At 36.3% G+C, this 20,268-nt stretch overlaps 1 protein-coding gene across 2 annotated transcripts in view; it reads right to left on the bottom strand.

The window, feature by feature from the left end:
• The window catches only part of POT1 (protection of telomeres 1), a 90,192-nt gene that overhangs the window by 38,719 nt on the left and 31,205 nt on the right, over positions 1-20,268 (bottom strand). For both annotated transcript variants that reach the window (XM_056118315.1, XM_056118316.1), the window contains 3 exons: positions 9,251-9,381; positions 7,435-7,725; positions 1,837-1,992 (listed from right to left, as the gene is read on the bottom strand). In XM_056118315.1, the coding sequence (XP_055974290.1) occupies positions 1,837-1,992; positions 7,435-7,725; positions 9,251-9,381 (578 nt within the window). The remainder of the gene's footprint in view (positions 1-1,836; positions 1,993-7,434; positions 7,726-9,250; positions 9,382-20,268) is intronic.

Genomic DNA, 20,268 nt, shown 5'->3' with positions numbered 1-20,268 from the left:
AAAGTGTATAATTGCCTTAACTGTTCTATTTATTTTAAAATAAAAAAATAGATTTCCCTCTTTCCTACACAACAAATGCATTCCAAAAATTTTAGTATAGCAATAATGTAAAATACCATCAAGTGCTAACTTTTATTATTTCATCTAATCCTGAGTTCTTAAATTTTTATGAAACGGTATTCTGATTGTCCCCCCAAAATGTGATGCCAATGTACATTAAAATAAATGTCCACATTACTACATAGAAAAAAATAAAATATCCTGCAATCCTTCAGAGGAAAATTATTGTGGTCACATTTTGTGTGCTCACAGCACCCTCTAGTGGGTGATATAAAACACACAAGAGACAAAAAAAAAAAATCAGAAAAGACAGGTCACAGCATACAGCTTTGTCATTCACCAGTGGGTATTATTTACTTCATACTTTCTCCAAAACATACTGCACTAAGTACTATAGAGAAATTAGATTATAAGAAAATCAGGGACGCCAAGGGAAACAGAAATAATACAGAAGCAGAGGCAGTATAGGAAAATTAAAGAGATTTGAAAAGTAAAGAGAATCTAAAATGTAAATCTTTAGAATAGTTTTAAAATCATTATATTTAAATATAACTAATGTTGAAAAAAATATACACGAACTAGAAATGCATCAAAATGTACTTTACACTCTCAATTTTCTCGGACAAGTTGGTATATGCATATGTGTAATCATGTAAAGAACAAGAAAATGTGTTTAATTCCTAAACCGTGCCTTTAACCTAATTTTGAAATTTGACTTCAGTAAGTAACCTGAGTTGAAATATTTCCTCCTACAAAACACTTATTTCCAAAAAAACCCTGGCAACTAAAATTCATTTTTTAAATAATAAGAATTCACTTTTGTTGTTTTCTTCCTATAAGCAGGCTGTGGAACTCCCTCAAGGTCCTTATTTACAATAAGGAAAATCATTTATTTATAGTTTTTATGAGGGCTGGAAACAAATACTATAGAGTCAAAGGCTGGCCACACCCAACCAAGTATGAAACCTTGAGCTTCTGAGGTTTTCTCAGTTGTAAAATGGGAATTAGGTGAAATAATTTCTCCACTACTAGATATATCAGAAGTGCTTAACAAATGTTGCTCTTATTATCATTATTAACAGTAGTATGTATCACAAATAAAAGATATTAAAAAACAATAAACATCCTTAAAAGACTATTAAATGTAATATCACAACAGTATGCTTTTACTAAAAAATCTATTTCAAAATCGGCGGGAGTTCTAGTCAACTGTACAATAAAAACACAGATATAAATTATTATATATATTAGAAATGAGTTTAGAGTTTTCTTATGAGTATAAAGTCACTAGACTTTGATAAAGTTAAAAGCTTATCAGTTAAGTTTACATATACTTAAACATCCTTTAAGTAGAGCCAGAAATCTTTCACAATAATGTCATAGTAAAATTGTATAGTTTTGTTCATTTTTCTTTTTGATTTTGGGCCACACCTGACGATGCTCAGGACATACTCGCATTCTACACTAAGGACTATTCCCAGTCAGGTTCAGGGAACAGTATAGGTTGCTGGGGATCAAACCTGGGTTGGACACGTGCAAGGTAAGTGGCCTATCTCCTACCCCTAAAATTGTGTAGTTTTAAAATATGGAAGATATATTTCATTTAAAATAGTTGTTTGAGTCAATCTATTGCATTTCCTCATCATCCAAAATAGATGTTTACAAATTAAAATTGTATACAAACAAATTTTACATTTCAACATTGTGAAAATTATCTGTAAATGAGGTTTTTCCCATTTCCAAAAACACAAAACTGCCCAAATAGCATAATATCACCTTCAGAGACTTTGCCACTTGAACATGGTTATCATAGACTACAATGTCTACTGTCAGATTCTGCAGCTGGTGGATCTGATTTAAGTCACCAAGAAGAGCATTTTCTTGTATTAATACTCTCCAAGAAGGGAAGGGTGTCCTTGTGCCATCCCAAACCTGTCACCAAAGGAGAGAAAAATGTAATTATCTTTTGTGAAATGGCAAAGACTTAAGAGTTTTATCTGCTGTTAATACAAACAATGTAATCAAGTATATTCCCAAACCTATGCTAAACTTTAAATATGATGAATAATTCTCAATGAATATAAAAGGGCTGTATAAGTTAAGAAGAAAAATGAAAAACATGATAAGACACGTCTAGAAAAAAATATCACGAGAGAACATGGGCTAACAAGAGCCTTTATTCTTTAAAGTACTTCCAATGGCTTCATGCATACACTCAACATTTATTAAATACCCCCTTTGATGTTTGGGGTATTTCAAACATATGGCATTTTAGACAATTTAGTAATTCTCATTTTTCATATTATGATGGGGTTCAGGGAAGGTTACCCAACTTACTAAGAATTAGGGTTACTGAAGAAATGACCAACGCAAGAAGGATACCCTCTGGCTTTCTTCTATACCCTTGAGAGCAGGATAAACTGCCCCTGCCTTAGGAAGAAGAGGCATCCCTTCCACCAGAGAGAAAATAATGAGGGTCCAGAAAGTGACACACACAAGCTATATTACATTACCAAGCAACCAGTCCTAAGCTATTTATTGTCGTCTGACTAAAAAGTTTGCATACTGGTCACTTTTGAGTCCCACATTACTAAAAAACCTTCCAGACCCCAAATTAACTTTGCTTTCTTCTCCTTTTAATAGCTTTGTATCAAATTAGACCAGCCAGAGAACTTAAAAGTAAAAGGAGAATTTTCTCTCATACAATTAAGGGATTTAAAAACTTCCCTTTTAATTTTCCTGTGCAAATTCCCAGCTTTTAAGAATATATGCTGGCTTTTATCCTTCTATTTTTCTGCTTTTGGGGGCCACACGCCCAGTGGTGCTCAGGGCTTAAGTCTGGATCTACATTCAGGAATCACTCCTCATGGTGCTCAGGGGACCATATGTGTAGTGCTGGGGATGGAATCTAGGCCAGCCATATGCAAGAAAGTATTTTAACTCCTGGGACTGGAGGACTGGAGTGATGGTGCAGCAGAAAGGGTGTCTGCCTTGCATGCAGCTGACCTGGGTTCAATCCTTGGCACCTCACACAGTCCCCAGAGCAGTGCCAGGAGTACTCCCTGGGCATTGTTGGATGTGATCCTAAGACCAAAATTTTTAAAAATAGCAAGCATTTTACCTCCTGTACCATCTCACTGGTTCCAATTAATTTCTCCCCCACTGTTATGATTTAGAAAATATTTTTTAAAAAAACTATGAATATTTGCTTACATTGGCTGCTAGAAATATAAATTGATAAAAGTCATGGGTGCTAGTGGGGGAAAAAAAAAAAAAACTCAAGCTACTTTGAAGATTCCCAAAAAGAAGGGGACATGAACACAATGAATAGGGTCCTACTTCATCCTTAAGGTATGAGTTGGCCTGCATGTGTAGGGTGCATGGATAAGCTTTCAAGAGATAAACTAGGGTACACAAGAGTATAAAAGGGAATGAAAAAGATGTTTAATATGACATGAGTTGTAAATGTCTCTGCAGTGGAAATGTCAGAAGCTTGGCTGGTCAAGAATAACTATTCTATTTAGAAAACACTGTTTCTATAAAGAAAGTGTTTGCCAGCGTCAGATAATAAAGGAAGTAATGGATCATGCTGATGATACTGCTGTTTTCAGATAAACAATTATGAGTAAGTTTCACACTGTTCCCTAAATTATTCAAAGCAGAGGACAATCCCTCTGGGAACTGTAATAATACTGTATCACAAACAGTTTTCTCCACTTGGTGTTTGTTATTTCATTTTGAGTACACTGTTTTTTGTAACTTCAAGACAGCTTTACAGACCAATCTATGAGTCTCTGGGGAAAAGTTTCAGAGGGTAGACTGTGGCTATAATTATTTTCTGCTGCAGTTTTAAGTGCCTAAAAGTCAATTAAAAATTTCATATCAAAACTTAATCTATTATGCATTTGTATACTATATACACAGACCTAAATAATTTTCCAGATAGATAATGATTCACATTTAATAATCTTTCTTTGTCAATTAAACATGTCAGTTATCTGATTATGTATTGTATTAAATATAAAAGACTGTTTTTGAGGTCCCTAGGGTTTTTTAGTCATCAGTCTACTAAAGATTTAATATTACACTTTCATAATAGAAGTGCCACTTAGATTTTCCTATTTTAGTCTTGATCACTTAACTTCTCCAAGAAATTTCAGAATTACAGTCAATTAAAACTGCGTTGATCCAAAGAGAATACAATGGACTGGGGTGCAAACTTTTGCATGCCCTAGACCAAGGAACAACCCTCAGCTCCCCAGCTCCACACGGTAACTCCCACTGCTTTCCAGCTGAACCAGGGGCAACAGCCAAGCACTGAGTCAGAAGTTCCTAAATTTTAACACTATTTTACCTAATGATAAGAACTGTGTCTTAAGGGGGAATATCTGCTTGCATTCTCTGCTGTCCACACCATGACTCAAGATGTGCACCTCAATGCTCTCATGACTTGCTTTACATTTTTCTAATAAAACCATTTTACTTTAGTATAGAAACTAAGGGAGAAGAAATACTTTTTATTCTGTTAAAACATTTTTATAAACAATTTTTTTAACAGGTAACACTAAATATGCCATCATGAAGATGACAATAATTTTTCTGAAATGAAACCATTTCTGAATCCTGAAAATAAATGTAGAATTATATTTATATTCTTTTCATTTAATTGAACTGTTTTATAGTTTTTGATGAATTCTGTTTTCCAGATTCATGAATGAAACTGATCTATATAGCTAGTTTGGGGAGATATTAATCTGCTTTGGTCTAATTCAGCTTGAGAGAACTTACCATCTGGAATCAGAACTATTTTTGCATACTAAATTCACTGAAATTAAAAAAAAAAACATAAGTTAGATTTAAGTTTAGAAAATAAACTAAGGGGCAGCGATGTATCTCAGTAATAGAGCACTTGCTTTGCATGTGTGAGATCCTAGCTTCCATCCCTGGGAATGCAAATATCAATCATGAGTCAATTTAACTCAAACTTTGATTTTCCTATTTGTCAACATAAAAAGTTGCATACAGGAGTGGGAAAGATAGTACAGTGGGTAAGGCGTTTGCTTTGCATGCAGCAATTCAGGTTAAGCCCCGAGAACTCCATCCAGAACCAAGTCCCACCAAAAGTGTATGGCTCAACAAAAACCAAAGTTCCATATAACACTTTCTGATATTTAACTTTCCCATATGAAAATCTGTCTGTATCACTCTTCATTTAGAAAACCGTTTTATTTTTAAAAATAAGAGTAATCAGGCTTCATTTTTAAGACTGTAAACTTATTTGTCAATGGTATATTTTTTTATATCATCTACGACATAAAACAATCCCTATACACTATGCTATTAAGAAACGTGCTTTCACACGTAGCTGGTTGTGTTTACAGATAAATGTGTAATGGCAAATGTGAAACACAAAATGTTTAAGTTTACCTCCTAAGTGTATAAACATGATCTAAAACAAAACATCTACAAGTAGCACTGCACTGTAGCACTGACCTCCCGTTGTTCATCGATTTGCTCAGGCGGGCACCAGTAACATCTTCATTGTGAGACTTTTATAATGTCATATAATTAAACCCAAGCAGTTGGATAGTGTCCTAGGTCAAAATGTTTCCCTGGAATCTTTAGAAGTGGCTGTTTATAAAGAATTAAAATGAAGTCATATGGAATTAGGTGAGCCCTAATGTAACACTCAAGTTAGGGTGAGCCCTAAAACTGAACTTGACTGAGACCCTTAAAAGAAGAGAAAAATCTAGACTCCAGAACAGAACCATTTGAAGACAGAGAGAACAGATGGGGTCTGGTGTAGGAACGTGGCTGGCCAAAGAATACTAGCAAGCAGCACAAACTAAAAAGGGGCGAGGAAGGATTGAGGAGGAACACCTTACTCATGCCTTGATTTTGAACTTTGGGCCTCCAGATCTGGGAGAACACACATTTTATTATTTGAAGCTACCCAGTGTGTGGTAATTTATTATGGTGGCCCTAGAAAGCCAAGATCTTCTCAGGGGATGATATGAAAAATCTCTCTAATAAGTTTAAAAAACAACTGCAGAGTAACGTATATGTTACCAGATATATACTACAGGTATTTATTAAATTGTGACTTGAATATAAACCAGTGACAATGTCTATTGAATTATTAAAATGAGTGTATCACAGATACTAATAGACTTATCTGCACCATAGAATTCTTGTCATTAGTAGTGTTCCAGGATTAATAAATGCTCATTTGTTTATGATGTGACTTAGACCCTAAGTATATTTTGTGACCATATGCTGCTTTCAGCTTCATCATGCTTACTTCTTAATAATATTCATTTACTTTTATGAAGTATTTCAGGTATGTAGACAGATGTGATTTGTTGTTTGCTTTCTTTATTCTGGGGGAGAAGCCATTTTTGAAGTTTTGCTACAAAAATAGCTACAGGAGCAGGGAGGGAAGAAAGGAGGGGAGCGACTGCCTCAAAGATGAGCTCTCTTTGCTTCAAGCAGTTCTTACTTGATTCCATGATTTCCATTTTTAACTATACCCAAATAGGAACAAGATATAAATGATAATAATGCTGAATCCAATTCACCCAAGAGCCACTGTGTATTCCATTTCTAATTTTACCATTCCACAGAGTCAGAAGCTAAATGACCATAGATCAGGGATGAGGCAATGTTTGTTTCAATAACACTGTGCTCAGTCTGGTAAGTCAGGATGACATCAGATAGTCTTTTCCAGTAGGGTACATACCAACATAGATGAGTTTTATGTTACTCTTTCTACTCTGCTCATTTAATAACAAAAATGAGAACAGTATAATGAGAACCATAATACATACGCAAAACCATCATGCTTATGAATGATCTGCCCATCAAACATGCAGTGAGATGGGAAAGAAACCCAACATCAATGGGTCATGAGAGTAAGAACGAAGGCTCCCTTAACAAGGAGACAGAAATATGCACAGAAATTATGCATTTCCCATCACAATATAATTAAAATAAGGAAAGATATATAGCACAAACTACTATGTTTGAAAATGTATATATGAGAATACTCTTTCTGGAAATAGTGTAAAAAGGAGAAAAGTGGCATTGCTTGGATATCCATGCACATTATAATACATTATAATGGTAAGTATTAATGTAGTATATGTCGTATATTTACTATACATTGGTTTTATTTTTCAATGATAGATACCTGAAACATCCACTATATATTGTATTGCTACTTTAACAAAACATTCTCTTAAATGCTCAATTAGATTTTTAAACTGTTCATATAGAAGAACATATGAAAATCTTTTCTATCATAATACTGGTATAAATTCTTCATTTTATGTCAGTGGTACTAACTTAGAATTTCAGGCATTTAAATCTATCTACCTTTAGAAGAAACGAAGCTCCATCCACTTCTGCTTTGCCCAGGAGCTGACAAGTCAGGTCAAAGTACTGCATTGGCTGAACGTCACACAATTTTACTAATGCCGGAGAAGGTGAAATATTAGTAGATGCCCAAACACGTAAGGCTTCCACCTTTTTGCGATCCTCGGAAGTGAAGTTAAAATACTTGCTTGAAGTGCGGGGAATGACAGGAGCCCCCAAAGTCCCCTCAAAAGTCAAAGATGCAAAGCCAGAGCTGGTGATACCCTGAGTCTCATTTTTATATATTTGTATCTAAGGAAGTGGATAAAAGAGAAAATAGAACACAATCAAGCAGGATAGCTAACTGATGTAAAGCCTAGTATTAAAAAAAAAAACACAAAACATTAAAATCTTGTTAGAAGAGTTAATAAGCATATAATTCTTTAACATATTTCACTTAAGTAGCACAGGAAGCTAAAAATTTTACTGGACTATATGAAGATCTTCAAGCAATACTGCACAAAATTTTAAAATACTCCTCATTTTCAAAGACCTAAGTGATAGATTTCTTAATTCTCTAAAACTAGATCTTACAAAAACTTGGATTTTACAATGTTTTTAACATTGTAAAAGATAGAATACAAAGATATAAGACATAATTTACAAAAGGCAAAAGGATAAGTTGTTTGTGAGTATACTAAGAAAAATTAGAATACTTAAACATGAGGCTGAAAGAATGAAGAGCAGCTGTGGCTAAGTGATTATAGCTACAAGGACCTGACTTTTAAAATGTACATAAAGTCTACTATTCTGAGGGCATAGTACTTCAGTGATATAATTTCATTCCACTATACCACCCTGCTTTCATATTACTGGTGCTAAATTTATTCTACAATAATAGGTTTGTTTGAGAAGGCATTTCTTAATCTTTGAGTCAAGAGTGGAAATAACTTTTTAAAATGTTGCCTATTTATTTACCCAATTGCTGATTTTTAAAAAAATCTAACAACCAAGTTTCTGGTTGATAGCATTTTATTTTGCACTGAATAGTAACATTGTGTATAAGTGATAAAATTTATTACAGAAAGGTGAAAAAGATGCAAATTTTCATTGTTTTTACAATTAATTTGTAACTAGAGGGTGTCATATTAAACAAAGTAAGTCACGCGAAAGACAAATACTACTGTCTTATTTGTATAAATACAAATAAAAATACCAATACTAAAGAAAGACAAATACTAATTCATCTGGAACATAACGGAAACTAGTAAGACAATACACAAAAGTAAAAACACTAACAAACAAACAAACAAAACCCAAACTATTAAGCTTTGCCAGTTAGACACTTTTCTTAATGAAAACTTTCGTTTTATTTTGGAGCCATACCCAGCTGTGCCCATTAGGGCTTACTCCTAGCTCTGCACTCAGGAATCATTCCTGGCAGGTTTGCTGGGGATTCGTATGGGATGTCAGTGATTAAACCCAGGTCAGCCACTTGCAGGACAAATGGTAAGGCTTTAAAAAAAAGTATTTATTAATAATCTCGACATGGAAAACTTTGAAAGCATTCATCTTATATTTAGAAGACAGAATTTAACTAGTCTAGATGCTGGCATGAAATAAATTTCTATAAAAGTGGAGTAGATAGTTTTAAAATGAAGTTATATCTAAGAATAAATTATCCTAACATTTGATGTTATTTATATTATCTCTTATCTCTTGATATGTTTGATGCCATAGTCTAATAAAACAATCATAGAGTCAAGTCCTAAATAGCCTCAGTGAACAACACAGAGCTCACTTCAAACAAATATAAGTTCAAGACTATGAATTATACCTTTAGCCTGTGAAAGCGAACAATATCTCCATTTTTATAAACGATTGGAAGGGACTCATAATTTCCACTGAAGAGCAGGCAGGTTAACTTAACTTTTGTCTGGTCCACAATTGTTATAACTGAGCAATAATCTATAAAAGAAAAACATTTTACCTGAGTTTTAGTATTTAAAACACTGAACAAAATAAGAAAGTAAATGTTGAGTAATAGACACCATGTAAGCTTTACTCCTCCACCGAATTGAGTCATCTGAATACAGGTTCGTAAAAGACATATTCTTTGACTCTCAAATAGCAATGCCAATTCTTTTCTAGAGATGCTAAAATCTTAGTATAAAGAGGAAGGTATGTTTTATTAAGTTCCATGTTTAGAACCGTAAAGCAGATAAGCCTTTTCAAATAAAATACAGATCAAAAAAATAAGCATAATTAAAACCAGAGTGCAAATAGAAGATTAAGATATTCGCAGAGAATGTGATAGGGAGCAACATAGGACATAGAGATCCTTTAAAAGTGGTTATCCTTTTTTTCCCCCAGACACTATTAGTTCATGGTTTCTGTTGTTTTTCCTCCCTTCTGTTCATTTTTTACTAAGGATTAGTCACCCTTTCCTCCATGCCTCCCCCAGTGCTGGTCACAGATAGGTGCCTAATCAATATCAATGAAGTTCCATGGACAAGGCAGTGACCTGTGGATCTAGCCATGTGGGTTTCAGGCCAGCATACCTATTTAATTTAATTTACCCATGCTGACAGCTCCAGGCATGTGTAGCCTGTGTTTCTGATTTTTTGAAAATTGTTTTATTGTTCTTTTCCCTCTAATAGCCATGCAGGGCCAGTGACTGAGGCTATTTATAGGACAAACCACTAGTGCATTTGTGCAAAGACTCATCTTTCTCAAGCAGAAATAAGGCACAAAGTAGCTTTCTGAGCTCCAGGCTAGCTGTCTTAGCTTATATATACATAGCCAATGCTCAGAGACTGCCCCCACAGTTTCCTCAAACCCTCAGAAAGGCCACACGTTCTTTTTGGCAGGCTCCTCCTCTTCCTTACATTCCCATTATGAAAAAGCATGACAAAAGGTATGTAAAGGGTGTGTGTGTGTGTGTGTGTGTGTGTGTGTGTGACTAAGATGATTCTACACGTACATGCATAGATTTCTGTAGCAGACATTGCATAAATCTCATTCATGTGTTTCATCTAAGTGATCTCACACAGATGAAAAGAGTGCTTCTTTCATAAAGCACTCCATCTGCTGCATTTCCAGAACATCACAGCCTAAGTCCCTGTTCTTAGATTTCATTTTCTTGAAGCAAGTGCTTCACTGAAAACTGGAATACATTTATACTGCAGATACAGATACAGATACAGATACATATACATATACATATACATATAGTGATGAGAATTTGTAGGCATGCAAGATTTAATTCAATACGTTACTGAACAGTGGTGGGGAATAAAGTGGATATTATGCAAGGGTCAATACTAACTATAGGTGAATGACCAGGCATCTATAGTTAAAACAAATCCTTCCAAGATTTCAATCCCCTTACTAATTTCCTTTACCACTGAACAATGCAAAAGTCTTTGTTCTGCTTAGTATTTTGTATTTTAACAGCAACAAGTTCCACTTATTATTTATTCTCCCCTCTTTTCTGTTCATAGTTATAAACAAGTGAGGATATAAATTCAAATGTTTATGATGAATTTCTTGAAAGGAAAGCTCTACTAAAGTTAATAATGTCAACACTTGAGCATATGAAGTAAGAGCTTTGGTCAGTATCAAAATATAGTCAAAAGAGTTCCACAGCAAATTAATTTCAGGAAAAAAATTTTTTTAAGAAATAGTTAAACTGGTATATCAAAATTTTTGAAGTGATAATATGAAATATGTATTGTGAATCTCAAGAGCAGGATACAGTATGCAAAACTTTGCACTTTTCTTCAAAAATGTTTCACAGGCCTGCTGTTTCTCCCACTGAAAATGCTTTGCTAAAGGCTTATCTGGATCAGATATGAAGTTATTTTAAAAGATGTTACAGTGAGAAAGTTGGATAGCTTAAATCCTCACTTGATAAGGAAGACACCTATTAAAGATCAGAGGTTTTGTTGTCTAGGCATTCTCTTCAGTAGCTATTACTTCCATAAGAATTGGAAATTTACTGCTTGACATTCTGTCTCTCATTTTTCTTTGTGGGTAATTACAAAACTACAAAAAAATAAAAAATGTCATAACTACACCTTAAAGTGTAGAGTCTATCATGAGGAATTGGAAACTAAACACGATTTATATATGCATTATTTTAATTTCAGCATGTATGCTTTGTAAAAGAAAACAAAATTCATAATCAAGAAACAAGTGTCATTAAAAACTGTCTAATCTTTTGCTCTGAAGAACAATAAAGATGCAGCAATGTAAATGAAAACTAGTTTTCTGTTTCTTTCAATGAGTATCAGAATTATGCCATGATTAGATACAGAGCTATCATTTTAACAAATATTAAAATGGCAGATTGTTAAAGTAAGTTATCAGAATGGCCCAAGGAAATTAATTCTACCGAATAAATATATGATTAACCATACAGTGATGACTATTTAAATTTAAAAAGCTATTCTCTTTCCACGTTTTATATTTCACTTATTCCAAATTGAAGAAAAAATGAACTTGTGAAATTAAGGACAATTTAGAATCTCATATTTGAATAACAAAGTTAAAACAAAGTTAAAAGTTAAAATCTAGTATTCCATATCCCAGATAGTTACCACTGACAAGGAAGATAAGGGCAGCTGAAAAGCATAACAGTATCAGTATATTTGCTCTAAAGCTAAAAAATATCATAATCTCTAAAATAGATGATATTTAAACTGTTAATAAAGTATTGATCTTTACTTTAAGGCTTCTGTGAGACTTTCTATTTAAGCCGTTGACAAAGTATTAAAATAGTTTAACACTTAGGTGATACTTTATATACCAATATAAATCTAGAAATGAAAACAAATGGCAAATCAAGCCTTCTATTCTGTTATCTTCAGCAATTTACCTAACTTTCTCATATGATTTATGTTAACTGTCTTTTGGAGCTTTAACATAAGGGAAATCATTAGTTGATCTAAGCAAGGTCTTTAATCAAGTAAGTATGCATGCATAAAATATATATTACTATCACTATCACTGGAGCTGGGCTGGAGCAACAGCACAGCGATAGGGCGTTTGCCTTACAAGCGGCCAACATGGCCGACCCGAGTTCGATTCCTCCGCCCCCCTCGGAGAGCCCGGCAAGCTACCGAGAGTATTCGATATGCCAAACACAGTAACAACAAAGTCTCCAATGGAGATGTTACTGGGCCCGCTCGAGCAAATCGACAATCAACGGGAGGGCCTTTACCTTTTACCTTTTATCACTATCACTATCACCCCACTGTTCATCGATTCGCTCGAGCAGGCCCAGTAACATCTCCATTCGTCCCTGTATTATATAAAATATATAATCCACAAAAAAAAAACTCTTCCATGAAAGTCACTTTATCTTTCTTTTTAAATCATGTGGTAGATTTGTTTTTAAACCAATCAGAATTCCAGCAACATTCTTCTTTTATATACAAGCTTATTACTGAAACATTCAAGTAAAACATAAAAGAAAATCACTGAAACAAGGAAACAGTATAAACAACAATCTTACTTGATTATAAAAAAAAAACTTATTACATAGGTCTACACAAGTAATAGTCCCTCTATTAAGCTGGTATAAGGTTATATAATTTCTCTTTGTTTCTATCATATTAAAAAAATCAGCAGGAAAAACATATTACACATGCACACATGCACACACATACAAAGGTAAGTTGATAGGTCGATACCTCATGAGTGTAAAGTTATAACTGATTTGAATTGGCAGTTTCACTCTAATTTGATCAGTCACAAATCATAGACAGTTTGCACAAATGAATGGAATTACACTTACAAAGACCACATGTTTTATTCTATATAAAGTACTACAAAGGTATAAATAGAAAGCAAATTACTGGTTCTCTAGGATGGGGAATGGGAATCAGAGAAGGGGAAATCTTCTGATATGATACTGCTTATTCATGCCTTCCCTACCCACAAAAAACAAATTCTGCCCTCTGACGAATCAGCATCAATCCAATGAAATGTCAACATATTAAATTTTGTGGTATTGCTTGTCTGAACTATTATTTTCCAGTCTATCTGAAATTAAATATAACTTATAACCAGACTTATAACTTTTACTTATAACCAGAAAAAGTTACACATTTAGCCATCTCAATCCAAAAGTTTGATGAGAACCTTAAATATTAATAAGGTCAAAGGTTAGCAAAACATTGTTTGTGGATCAGAGGCCTGTTATTATAAAGTTTCATTGCAATGCACTCATTTACAATTGGCTTATGGCTCTTTTTATATTACAAAGCAACAGCATTCATGACAGAAACTCCTTGACCTGAAAAGTCTAAAATATTTACTCTCTGGTTGTTTAAGAATAAAAACCCAACAACTGGCTGTTTTAATCATGGACATACAAAAAGGCTAGTTATGTAACAGAATACTACTCTAATAATCTGAAGCAGGAAAAGAAACTTTTTAAAATGCCACTATCAAGTCCCCTTTCAAAAATGCACATCACTTTTCAAAATAAGCACATCCAAAGAGTCTAACATCATAAACAAATATTGACATACACAATTAAAAAAACTTAAAATAATTAAAAATCAGTGTAGGAAGAAAGAAAATACTACTTAAGATAACTCAAAATTACTTTTACTTAAACTGTTTAAAGCGATAAAAGTTTTTCAGAAACACCACTAATTCTCTGTCTAGGTATGTATCAGAGAGAAAGAATACCATATGCCCATAAAGAAACATAAACATTGGGGTGGAAGGAGGACAGTGGAAGAATTGATGGGGAGAAATTAAACATCATATCTGCAAGAGATGGACTAGGGAGAAACCTGCATAGGATGAGAGAAAACCCCTACACACATCTAATGTCAGGAACAAGACCATTTCTCATAAACATTATCTTCGTGAGATTCAGTGATAGTTTGACTTTTCGGTTGAAGTCGGCCAGCATTTGTGCTGCTTGGCTAATGTTCGGTGTTATTAGAATGATGTCATCAGCGAAGTGGAGGTGGTGTAGTTGCCGACCGTCTAACTTCACTCCAATTCCTTCCCATTCCAGTCTTCCCATCACGTTCTCGAAGGTGGCACTGGAGAGTTTCGGTGAAATGGTATCACCCTGCTGAACCCCTCTCGACATGGATGATCACTTCCTTGTAGAATGGTGAGATCCTGGTAGTGAATCCGTAATACAGGTCACAGAGGATCCTGATGTATTGAGTCTGAATGCCCTGTTTGATTAGGGATTTAATGACCACTTCCGTCTCAACAGAATCAAAGGCCTTCTTTAGGTCGATGAACATTAGACAAAGCAGCATCTTGAACTCCCGAGAAACCTCAATGAACTTGGTTATCGTGTAGATATGGTCGATCATGCTGAATCCTTTGCGGAACCCGGATTGCTTGAATGGTTCTTCTTCATCTAGTGTTCTGCCAATCCTATTCAGGATGACTCGAATGAACAACTTGTAGATGACAGACAACAGAGGGTCGGGTGATAGTTGCAAATGTTGTGGATGTCTCCCTTCTTGTACAGTAGTACAGTCCTGCTTGTTTCCTATTAGGACAGAACCTTGCATTCAGACAGGTAGCATGTGAAGAGCCGAGCCAGTGTATTGATGAGTACTGATGGCAGGTTCTTCAGGTGTTTGGGTTTGACATTGTCTAGGCCGGGTGCTGTTCGCTTCTTTACCAACAAAATGGCGTGCCGGATTTTGGAAGGGAGAAAGTTGGGAACCACATATCCATCCTGCAGAAATCGTTTTGTGGGCAGGTAGACGTGGCTATCAAAGAGATCTGAGTAGATAATCAGTCGATAATCTTCTCCATTGCCCTTCTGGAAGATGTGATAGATCCTTCAGGACATCGGAGGGCAGTCTTTTTCGTCTTGTAATTGGCAAAGGACAGGCAGGTGTTGCGAATGCTTTTCCCAGCTTCTGCCCCGTCTGCCAGCCCTGTTCCTCTTCTCCCTTTGAGGTCTTCCTTGATCGCTTCTCTGCACTGCTTTGCGAGTTCAGATATTCCCTTGAAGTTGCCCGAGCCTTGCCCCAAGTCACATTGGCGAATGAGCTCAAGAGTTTTCAAAGACAGGCGTCTTTTTGTGGCTCTCTCTCTCTCTCAGTGTTCCTCACACAATCTTGCAGGTGCTGAACCAGTCGATCATATTCTTCATCAATGTTGTCAACAACAGCATTTTCCCATGTTGCCACAATAGTGCCAAACAGCTCCCAGTTGGTGATCATTCTGCGAGTTCTCTTCCTAAACTTTGCAGCCCTTTCTCCCTGGTCTTTGAATTAGAATTTTGCATAAAGGAGATGGTGGTCCAATCCTGTTTGGAATTTTGAGACAACAGCAACATCAGTCAGGCAAAACCATTAACTGAATATGATGTGGTCAATTTCATTGTAGAACTATCCACGGGGAGACTCCCATGTCCAATGTTTAGATTCGGCTTTCTGGAACTGTGAGTAACCATGGATGGTCTTGGTTGACATGATGAACTCATATAGTCTCTAACCCTGTTCTTTCCATTCTAGGCCATGGGTCTTGACGTGGAGTTCTTCGGCTGATCTTCTTGGTCCTATCTTGGCATTAAAATCACCAACAATGATCTTGTAAAAGGTGTGGTCTTCTTTTTAGAACTTTTCCAGCTCCATGTAGAACTTCTCAATTACTCCTTCATCATAATTGGATGTTGGTGCGTAGACAACAAAGATAGAAACTTCCGGTAGATGAGATGAGTCTCATCTATTCAAGTGTAATCATCCAATTCGGGTTGTTAGGCATTCGAATGAATAAATGCTCATGGTCAAGTTTGTGTTGACAAGGACACTGTCACCACCAATGCCTCTTCTGTCACATGTTCCAAGGAATAGCTCTTCTCCAAAATGGTGTCGAAAACAGTGCGATGTGATTGATGCCTTCTTGTCTCAGTCAGACCAATGATGTCGTACTTGATCTTTCACACTTGTATCATCAGGTTTTCTATGGATTCATCCAATGCAAGTGTACATGCATTGAAGGTACAGACAGGCATTTTTGCCCTTCTTCATTTTGGCATCTTAGTTCAGCCTTGAGATTTTATCAGCCTCTCCTTCCTCATCCTTCTTAATGCTGCCATACTGGTGGCTCTCTCGGAATCAAGGGAATCAGACCCATTATATTTACTGGTTTGGGCATATCAAATACACCAAAAATAGCTTGCCAGGCTCTGCCGTGTGGGCGGGATATTCTCAGTAGCTTGCCAGGCTCTCCGAGAGGAATAGAAGCTTTCGGTGTGGCCTCTAATCTCCCTTGCAGGTGTTCCCATGGTTTCAGACCATATTTGAACCCCATCAAATTCGGTGTGGTAATCTTGGAAGATGGGTATTAAGTGTCTTACAATAAATTGCACAGCCAGGGCTGCATGGTCCAGAAAGCGTCCTGGAGCATGGTGGTAGCTGGGTAGTGGAGGTGTGTGGATGAGGTATTTATCTGGTACCAATAGGGTGGGTCTTCTGTGTGTAATCCCTGGGTTGCTGGAGATTGGTGGGAGAAGACAGAGGATCTCTGTTTCCGATTCCCTCCACTACCTCCAGTACCCAGCCGCTGCCATGCTCCATGAGGCTTTCCTGATGACTCCTCAGGGTGGGGAGGAAAACTCAACCCGCCCCCTCCAAGGGGCCCCGGCAAGGACAGCCAGGTGTGGGGGCAGGAGACTCTGCGCTGTTCTCTTCTGGGAGCTGGGTTTTGTACTCTACTATAAACTAATAAAATGTAAAGACAATTCTTAAAATTAGAGTTAATAATATTAGAGAGTAAATAAGAGAGCAAGGTCATGAAAGGGAGAGTTCTGGGTTAAGGACAGGACCACAAATGATAGCCTGATGCTTAATCAAAGCCATTCTCAGACATCAGAAAGCAAGCCGTAATGGGGACAAAATTCTTTATCTATCTTCTGCTGGTATGGACAGAATAACTAATAGCTATACAGCTGAGGAGAGATTTAACTTATCTTTCCAAATACTGAAAGAGATAAGCGATCCTTTGGACACCTTCCATTTCCTAAAGTAAGATAACCATGCCATTTGGAAGATACTCTTCTCACTCAACTAGACAAATTATAATGATTTTGTAGTTCTTACAAAATGGAAAACTAAGTATTTACTCAATTTATAAATCCTAATATAATATATAATAAATTCATTATTCAGCTTTAAAATATTAATAAAAAACATGAAATAACTCACAAATAAAAATTTTGGCTGTTGGTCAACAACCAAATGTTCTAGTTAAGTTTAACAAACTAGGGAAAGACTAAAATCAAAGTGAGGAGCCAGAGTAATAATACAGATGGTAGGGAACTTGTCTTGCTCACGGTCAACCCACCGTTGTATCTCGCCCACACAGCGAAGCCTGGCAAGCTCCCCATGATGTATTTGAGATGCCAAAAATAGTGACAAGCAGTCTCACAATTTCTTGTGGGACATTACTGGTGCCTGCTCGAGTAAACTGATGAACAACGGGAGGACAGTGCTACAGTGCTACTGGTGCCCACTCGAGCAAATCAATGAACAACAGGAGGACAGTGCAAAATATGTCGCTTACATTATTTTAAATTACGTAAATGTCAAACCAAGAATGTATGCACTGGTTGTGATATTAATTGAATATTTAAATGTGTATAAACATATCACTGTTTATCATGTGTTCAGAAGGAAGTGGTATTGTGTGCGGTATTGTGTGCCTGTAACTGGCATTACAAATAAATATGGATTCTTCTAGGACAAACTCTGCCTCATTATTACATTTTCATAAGCATATGGGTTACAAACAAGCTAAAATTTCCAAAGCTGTATAATCAGTATATATTTTTTTAATTTTTATTAGTGAAACACCATGAGGTACAGTTGTAGACTTACAAATTTTTGTGCTTGGATTTCAATTATACAATGATCAAATGCCCATTGTATAATCAATATTTGAAAAAAGATACATAACTAAATATTACATATACTTTTACACCAGGCTAGAAGCCTTGCTCTCTCTTTGATAAATTGCATGGCTCCTGGACCTTATGCAATACTAATAAGTTATTAATTATCCAATTTATACATGAATTCTCAACACTATTAATGTGGGATACGTGGGAGTCTTGCACCTTTAACAAATTAAAAGACAAGTAAAAATAGTCTTTTAATAGAAAACCATCATTCACACAAAATAAATGTATTCCAGAAATTATAATACATGTCACTAATGTATAAATGGCAAGTCATTCTCATAAGTGAAAATATTTCTACACGCACACACAAAAAAAAATAGCTGGAATGATTTTACCAAAAAAGGAGAAAAGAATCTAGGGCCCTAATACCCATTCCAAGAAGCAAAAGTGAGTATACGGGAGTTTCAGAAGTCCGATGTTTTGAATATAGCTCGAAGAAAAGTATTTACAGTGCTCTGATGTTCTTTTAAGATAACAAACAGCAAATAGGAAAAAAAAAACCTTGATTCTAGAAACATTGAACATTGAGACATCCCACAATGCTCTAGCTTAGTCAAACTACTTTTCTAAAACGGAGAATTTTCATGGGAAGCAGAGTATGAAAAACAGTTTATAAACACCAACACTCTTGATGTATGTTAGGCAACCCAAACAGATGAAACTTCTAAGATCTCCAAATTCAGGGGACGCTCAAAAAAGAGAGGATAATAGTAAAAGCTGGTAAGAATATTCTGACTGTGTTTTACATTCTCTGACCTTAAATATCAGGAGATTAAGCACACATTTTTTACTCTTTCAACTGCTCACAGAGTAAACAGAACTATAATTTTAATCAAGTGAAACTGAACTATATATTATCAATAAATCTGAAATTGTTTTTATGTCTAGAACATATACATGTTATTTAACAAAAACAAGAAAATACAAATAGAGAAAATGTTTCTTAAGTTAACCTCACTTAAAATATGACACAAAGCATAGAATGAAACATCAGTTTTTTTTTTATTTAAAACATTTTTTCTGGGGGTATGGTGCCGCCAGCAGGTGAATCTGTACCTGTGAGGCAAGTGCATCAACAGCCTGATGGCGCCTTCGGATTTCCAGATACACCCAAATTGCTGCTGTGCCTTTGGCCAGACCCCAAAAACTTGGGGCAAGTTTACCAAGAAAGTAAACGGCCAAAAGTTAGGTATGTGGGAGACACACCCACAAACCACCTCAGGCTCAGCTATATAATTGGAGGCGTGGCGACTATGGTTCCTGATTGAACTGCTTAACGGCCATGATCCCAGAGATTCAGAAACAAATCTCAAAACCCAATGGCTACTGGCAGAAATGTGTCTGGTCCCTGCAGTAGGTTACCGGTGCTGGGCCAACCCAGGTGGGAATAGGTTTCATGCCTTGGCCTGTTCTCCCTGGCGGCCCGGTGTCTGTCATCCTCCAGAGGCCACAGGAAAATCAGGTTTGGGCCCTCAGTGACGAGACATGTGGGGCCTCACGGGATGGGGGTAGAGCCGGCCCTTTCCTTCCCACGCCAACAAGACCCCGAGTTGCCACCTACGAATGGCCTCTCTGGCTCCTGATCAAGGTGCTTAATGGCCATGATCCCAGAGACTTAGAAACAAATCTCGGAACCCAGTAGCTTTTGGCAGAAATGTGTCCGGACTTGCAGTAGTTACTGTCGTCAGGCCACCCCAGAGGAAAACGGTGCTGTCCCTCCGCCTGCTCCCCCTAGGTGGCTCGGTGGCTGCCATCCTCCAGAGGCCATAGGACAATCAGGTTTGGGCCCTCAGTGACGAGACATGTGGGGCCTCACGGGATGGGGGTGGAGTCGGCCCTTTCCTCCCCACCCCAATGAGACCCTGAGTCATCGCCCACAAATAGCCTCTCTGGCT

This window comes from Sorex fumeus, unplaced genomic scaffold (genome assembly GCF_029834395.1).
Source record: "Sorex fumeus unplaced genomic scaffold, SorFum_2.1 ptg000037l, whole genome shotgun sequence".
NCBI classification, from domain to species: Eukaryota; Metazoa; Chordata; class Mammalia; order Eulipotyphla; family Soricidae; genus Sorex; species Sorex fumeus.
Note: the sequence above shows the minus strand (reverse complement) of the source record. Positions and strands in the feature narration are given on the sequence as shown.